The following is a 7,299-nucleotide window of genomic DNA, read 5'->3' on the forward strand; positions in this document are numbered from 1 at the left end:
TTAAATCCATTTGATATCAAACCGATTCAAATTAAAATATATCATGGACAACACGTAACTGTGTTCAGGGGTTGGACAATAGACAGGGTTAGACTTCCTATATTTTCCTAGTCACTAGCATGACTAGAAGCCTAGCAAGAAAGGCTGGTTGGGACCCTATAGATGTGCCTTCTAATAGCATGACATAAAGCTCCACCTGCTCTTGCAGGAGGCAGATCAGCCCTCTTGTTTTCCATGTCGCTCTTCTCCCTCCATCCTGGCATCTTTCAGCACTCCCCACATGTGTCAGATTATCTAATGACGTGATGCTGAGATCTCATTTCCAGCCAAGGCCCACCTTGATTACAAATGGAGCTCTTCTCCCACATCTACAGGTATGCCTAAGAAAAGTCGCGTTTCGACAACCCAGCATGGCTTTCTCGGGGTAATTAATCCACCTGGGATGCTTCGTCTGGGCCCGTATTCATAAAGAGTCTCAGACTAGGAGTGCTGATCTAGGATCAGGTCTCCTGGTCCATGTAAATGTTATTCATTATGATATAAAAAGGCAAAACTTATCCTAAATAAGCACTCATACTCTAAGACTCTTTAAGAATAGGGGCCATGGTCAGTTAAAGCTCCGTGCATGATCAGCATTGAGGTTTCTGTGTTTGGATTTTTATTCTTTGGGATAAGCATATAGGGAACCACTGGGAGAGGGTTGAGTTGATAGCGTTAGAGGGAAGGTTGAGGGGTTGGGGGACAGTTGACAGCGGAGGAGGAAAGGTAGAGGGTTGGGGGGGAGAGTTGACAGCGGAGGAGGAAAGGTAGAGGGTTGGGGGGGAAGAGTTGATAGCGGAGGAGGAAGAGTTGATAGCGGAGGAGGAAAGGTACAGGGTTGGGGGGAGAGTTGATAGCGGAGGAGGAAAGGTACAGGGTTGGGGGGAGAGTTGATAGCGGAGGAGGAAAGGTAGAGGGTTGGGGGGAGAGTTGATAGCGGAGGAGGAAAGGTAGAGGGTTGGGGGGAAGAGTTGATAGCGGAGGAGGAAAGGTAGAGGGTTGGGGGGAAGAGTTGATAGCGGAGGAGGAAAGGTAGAGGGTTGGGGGGGGAAGAGTTGATAGCGAAGGAGGAAAGGTAGAGGGTTGGGGGGGGGGAGAGTTGATAGCGGAGGAGGAAAGGTAGAGTGTTGGGGGGGGAGAGTTGATAGCAGAGGAGGAAAGGTAGAGGGTTGGGGGGGGAGTTGATAGCAGAGGAGGAAAGGTAGAGGGTTGGGGGGAGAGTTAATAGCGGAGGAGGAAAAGTAGAGGGTAGAGGGAACCACTGACCACAACCTGAGACCTGACAACCTGAGAACGCACAATGAGGCCTTCATTCTGACAATGTGTTCTCTATGCTGACATTGCATGTCATCGTTGGTGCACATCTACATGGGTTTCGTGTGATAGCTGCTCGGTCGTAGTGACACACCATACCTTAGCCTCTCCTCCTCGCTTCTGTTCTGCTAAAGGGGAGTGCTGTGTACATCAACACGTCAACTACCATATCAGTTTCTATTCTCTCAGTTGTCACCAGCTGGTAATTACAGAACAAAGGAGACAATTACTGTTCTCTGCACACTGGCAACGAACTACTCCTTGTAGGCATGAGGGCACATTGATATGAACCCCCTTCATGTGTTTCATTTATATAAATATCCAAATCTAGACTATGCCAATCAGGAAAGCTGCCAAGCCTACAAAGGTATGCCTAACTATGCCAAATTGTAATGCATTAGAGGACAAACAGATGTAAGCTTGCCAAAATTGCATTTGCAAGCTATGTTATTGGCATGGCTCAAATATTATGAAAAATGAAGAGTGGGGATCAAAACTGTTGTTGAGATGCGGGGGAACCCGGAGCGGGGAGCAGCTTTGAAGATTTCCGTCTGTGGCCTGAGTTAACACTAGATTAGCTGGCTGAACTCTGGCTAACTTCTCTACCACGTCCAGTCCCACTACCTCTCGCCTTACTTCGCAGCTCAGCTGCGGGAGAGGAAAGAGAGAGGGTTGTGGAAGAGTTGATAGCAGAGGAGGAAAGGCAGACGATAGTTGATAGCGGTGGAGGAAAGGCAGACGAGAGTTGATAGCGGAGGAGGAAAGGGAGAGGGTTGGGGGGAGAGTTGATAGCGGAGGAGGAAATGCAGAGGGTTGGGGGAGAGTTGATAGCGGAGGAGGAAAGGTAGAGGGTTGGGGGAGAGTTGATAGCAGAGGAGGAAAGGGAGAGGGTTGGGGGAGAGTTGATAGCGAAGGAGGAAAGGGAGAGGGTTGTGGGGGTTGGAGAGTTGATAGCAGAGGAGGAAAGGCAGAGGGTTGGGGGAGAGTTGATAGCGGAGGAGGAAAGGTAGAGGGTTGGGGGAGAGTTGATAGCGGAGGAGGAAAGGTAGAGGGTTGGGGGAGAGTTGATAGCGGAGGAGGAAAGGTAGAGGGTTGGGGGGAGAGTTGATAGCGGAGGAGGAAAGGTAGAGGGTTGGGGGAGAGTTGATAGCGGAGGAGGAAAGGTAGAGGGTTGGGGGAGAGTTGATAGCGGAGGAGGAAAGGTAGAGGGTTGGGGGAGAGTTGATAGCGGAGGAGGAAAGGTAGAGGGTTGGGGAGAGTTGATAGCGGAGGAGGAAAGGTAGAGGTTGGGGGAGAGTTGATAGCAGAGGAGGAAAGGTAGAGGGTTGGGGGAGAGTTGATAGCGGAGGAGGAAAGGGAGAGGGTTGTGGGGGTTGGAGAGTTGATAGCAGAGGAGGAAAGGTAGAGGGTTGGGGGAGAGTTGATAGCGGAGGAGGAAAGGTAGAGGGTTGGGGGAGAGTTGATAGCGGAGGAGGAAAGGTAGAGGGTTGGGGGGAGAGTTGATAGCGGAGGAGGAAAGTAGAGGGTTGGGGGAGAGTTGATAGCGGAGGAGGAAAGGGAGAGGGTTGGGGGAGAGTTGATAGCGGAGGAGGAAAGGGAGAGGGTTGTGGGGGTTGGAGAGTTGATAGCGGAGGTGGAAAGGTAGAGGGTTGGGGGAGAGTTGATAGCGGAGGAGGAAAGGGAGTTGATAGCGGAGGAGGAAAGGTAGAGGGTCGGGGGAGAGTTGATAGCAAAGGAGGAAAGGGAGAGGGGTGTGGGGGTTGAAGAGTTGATAGCGGAGGAGGAAAGGTAGAGGGTTGGGGGAGAGTTGATAGCGGAGGAGGAAAGGGAGAGGGTTGGGGGAGAGTTGATAGCGGAGGAGGAAAGGGAGTTGATAGCGGAGGAGGAAAGGTAGAGGGTCTGGGGATTGTTGATAGCGAAGGAGGAAAGGGTCTAGGGATTGTTGATAGCGAAGGAGGAAAGGGTCGGGGGATTGTTGATAGCGAAGGAGGAAAGGGTCGGGGGATTGTTGATAGCGAAGGAGGAAAGGGTCGGGGGATTGTTGATAGCGAAGGAGGAAAGGGTCGGGGGATTGTTGATAGCGGGGGAGGAAAGGGTCGGGTGATTGTTGATAGCGAAGGAGGAAAGGGTCGGGGGATTGTTGATAGCGAAGGAGGAAAGGGTCGGGGGATTGTTGATAGCGAAGGAGGAAAGGGTCGGGGGATTGTTGATAGCGAAGGAGGAAAGGGTCGGGGGATTGTTGATAGCGAAGGAGGAAAGGGTCGGTGGAGTGTTGATAGCGAAGGAGGAAAGGGTCGGTGGAGTGTTGATAGCGAAGGAGGAAAGGGTCGGGGGATTGTTGATAGCGAAGGAGGAAAGGGTCGGTGGAGTGTTGATAGCGAAGGAGGAAAGGGTCGGTGGAGTGTTGATAGCGAAGGAGGAAAGGGTCAGTGGAGTGTTGATAGCGAAAGAGGAAAGGAGAGGGTTGTGGGTGGGAGAGTTGATAGCGAAGGAGGAAAGGAGAGGGTTGTGGGTGGGAGAGTTGATAGCGAAGGAGGAAAGGGAGAGTTGGTAGTGGAGGAGGAAAGGGAGAGTGTTGGGGAGAGTTGGTAGTGGAGGAGGAAAGGGAGAGTGTTGGGGAGAGTTGGTAGTGGAGGAGGAAAGGGAGAGTGGAGTGTTGATAGCGAAGGAGGAAAGGAGAGGGTTGTGGGTGGGAGAGTTGATAGCGAAGGAGGAAAGGGAGAGTGTTGTGGGTGGGAGAGTTGGTAGTGGAGGCAGTACATAAAAAAGCCAAAAGAGTAACCTGCCCTGTTTGTAACTCTTCTTCTGCCAGTCCCCTGCCCTGCGACTATTTTCAATAGTTCCCCTCAATAAAATTGCACCATGTGAGGCAGTTCTGTTCATAGCATCACTGGTTGTGTGTTGTGATTGTAATACTAACCAATAGCTTTGCTACAATCACATATTTTATTTTATTTTTTTTTATTTTACCTTTATTTAACCAGGCAAGTCAGTTAAGAACACATTCTTATTTTCAATGACGGCCTGGGAACAGTGGGTTAACTGCCTGTTCAGGGGCAGAACGACAGATTTGTACCTTGTCAGCTCGGGGGTTTGAACTCGCAACCTTCCGGTTACTAGTCCAATGCTCTAACCACTAGGCTACGCTGCCGCCCCAGTGATCCACTACCATGAGAGATGTGTTTATTATGCTCTTAATCCAATTCAAATCACTAAATTAGAGGGCACCTCGTTGCAACGCCGAGCATGGTCTGTTTACTCTACACTGAAAAAGGGGCCAGACATCAATCATTTTGACCTGCTGTTACTATTGCAAGTTTTAAACTGCATTAGGGTTGGGCACTGCAGGAAGAAACACTGGAAAATGTATGTTATGGTTTTGCTTGTGATGAAGAAAAAAAAATCTGGTGTATGAACACAAAGCTGTTTTAGAAGTCAATAAATAGGACCAGTTATCACCAAGTTGGCATACCTGGATATTGCCATGGCTTGAACATACAAGGAGGACACCCATTACAATGAGTGGAGCAGCGGTATAAGGCACTGCAGCTCAGTGCTAGAGGCGTCACTCGACACCCTGATTCGAATCCAGCCTGCATCACAACCGGCCGTGATTGGGAGTCCCATAGGAAGGCGCACAATTGGCCCAGCTTTGCCAATGTTTGGCTGGTGTAGGCCGTCATTGTAAATATGAATTTGTTCTTAAAATGACTTGCCTAGTTAAATAAATACAATAAAACCCATATAGCCTTTAATGTAAACAATGTTTTCTCAAGAAAAGTGATAGAAAAGGGACATTTAAAAGACAATGTGTGCATAATCATTCCAGTTAAAGAGGACAGACAGACATCAACTCAAGACTAAGAGACAGCCTCAACACATTCACATTCTAGAAATCAACCACTCTTTAGAGGAGAAATGTTCCTTTGTTCGATGGTAAAGACGATAGGCCTGTAAGTTCAAGGGCCGGTTATTAGCAAGTGAAACTATTAGCATGTCAATGGGCCAGTTTGAATATCCCCCAACACCTTTTGATGGGACGTGAGTAAGGAGCAGAAGAGGTGAGCCTTCTGTGGATACCCCCTGCCCCCCTCTCACCCCTTCACATACCTCCCCAGGCCAAGCTGTGCCTGGCCCCATCAACAGGCACTTTTATTCTATTTATACCCAAACCCCTGGATGAGAGACTGTTGCGCCAGCCAGTAAAAAAGAAGCCTGCGTGACCAGTAGCCTATAAATGACAGAATGTGTAAAAACGAACTAACCACCACCAGGTGAAAAGAGCAAATCCTTTAGCTTGATTTTGTCGTAAAAAAAAAAAATCCTCTGCAATTGAAAGCAATTCCATAGAAGTTTCATAATTTATAGCATTTTTTCCTTTCAATCATATAGGCCTATAGTCTTTTCCCACCACTGTAATTCTACTAAGGTAGTCAATTACGTTATTGTATATGTTATTGGAAGGTCCTTTGAGGGGACCTGGAGACACAAGGTAGGGCTACATGATCCTAAATCTCTGTCCTACCCCCCTTTGACCTGATACCAAATGGCAGGACCTGGGGACCCAAGCTGAAAACAGGAAATCCCAACATCTGTCACCCCCCCCCCCCCCCCCCCTCCTCCACCAGGGTCTAAATGAATTAGCAAGACTGACAAAGACAAGAGATCACTTTCAAATAGGCAACTGATTAACACCTTCACCAACCATGGCCTCTGCCTAGTAATCCTTGGTTTTATAGGAGATGGATACTGAATATCATACGATGGACACATCTAGTGTCATGGCACTAAACAGCCTCTTCAGTTCGGTCTGTAGATCAACCACATTTCAGATCACACACATCAAAAACAGGACAAAGATGGCTACATTTTGAACTTGTCCAATACAGTGCACCACTCTATTCTATTCCTTGAATAAACGGGCCTAATTAGGACGAGGAAAACACACTCTCCTGTTCCACTAGGAACGTCTAGGGGGTGATTTAAAATGACCGAGGTCTGATCATCACAACCTGAATGTATCCCGCCCCAACAACAATGGACGTGCTTGTTGAACCAAATCCAAACGTCCCACAGACAAAAAAAGAACTGGAAAAGGTCTGACAGGAATCATAGGAAAAAGAAACCACTGAAGCAATTCCAATAAGCTATTCCTGAACCTATACCTGCGATGCAACACAGAATAAGAATAACGTATTTATGTATGTGAAACTGTGCTTTCCTACTGTAAACTATTGCTCAAACTTCAGAAACGGATGGCATTTCTTATTATTATTATTTTTTAACTACGCAAATTAAAGTAATTGAGATTACTCGCTGACATAAAACGTGCCAGAGTAGCGTATAACACGAAGTTATAAATAACTGCGAATTCCAAGGAGCACTTACCTGCGGATCTCAAACTTGGAGCCAACACAACCGCAATAAGGAAGCTTTTGAAGAGCTTGATCAAAACACCACTCTTTATCCATGCCATGGTTCCACAAAGTGCTCATGCAGTTTTATGAAACTTGACCTAGGAAAGTCTCATCCGATATGCACTACAGGTATTTCAATTATTATCTTGGGAGATTGAATTCGTCTGGGGAAAAATTGAAGTAGTAAGTAGCACTCAATGGGATAAAAACTACGGTGTGCAATAAACGAATCTCCTGTTTATAGTAGCTAGTTGTTCTGAAAAAATAACGGCGAATTTCATCCAGTGCATTCAGAGGGAGACCGTCGAGAGTCGCTATTCCTTCCTTAACTGTTGCCCGAAGTATCCTAGTTAAAAACGTCAGCTTTCTTCACACATGACGTAGCATGGAACTCTCCCCCAAGGAGTGAAGCAACTTTGGGGCGCTTTGTGTTGTGGGAGAAGCGCCATCTACGGGCGAAATATGTGATACGTTCAAGACCTTGACGTGTAACATCGTTTCTGAGAGGTCTGCTCTGTGGATCATTTGC

General features: G+C 47.7%; 1 protein-coding gene across 2 annotated transcripts in view; it reads right to left on the reverse strand.

Annotated features, from left to right (window-relative positions):
- ror2 (receptor tyrosine kinase-like orphan receptor 2) overlaps window positions 1–7,163 on the reverse strand; it is a 138,001-nt gene extending 130,838 nt beyond the window's left edge. For both annotated transcript variants that reach the window (XM_031802826.1, XM_031802825.1), the window contains exon 1: window positions 6,742–7,163. In XM_031802826.1, coding sequence (XP_031658686.1) covers window positions 6,742–6,829 — 88 coding nt within the window. In that variant the 5' untranslated portion in view covers window positions 6,830–7,163. The remainder of the gene's footprint in view (window positions 1–6,741) is intronic.
- Between the last annotated feature and the right edge of the window lie 136 nt (window positions 7,164–7,299).

Source organism: Oncorhynchus kisutch, linkage group LG23 (genome assembly GCF_002021735.2).
Source record: "Oncorhynchus kisutch isolate 150728-3 linkage group LG23, Okis_V2, whole genome shotgun sequence".
Lineage (NCBI taxonomy): Eukaryota > Metazoa > Chordata > Actinopteri > Salmoniformes > Salmonidae > Oncorhynchus > Oncorhynchus kisutch.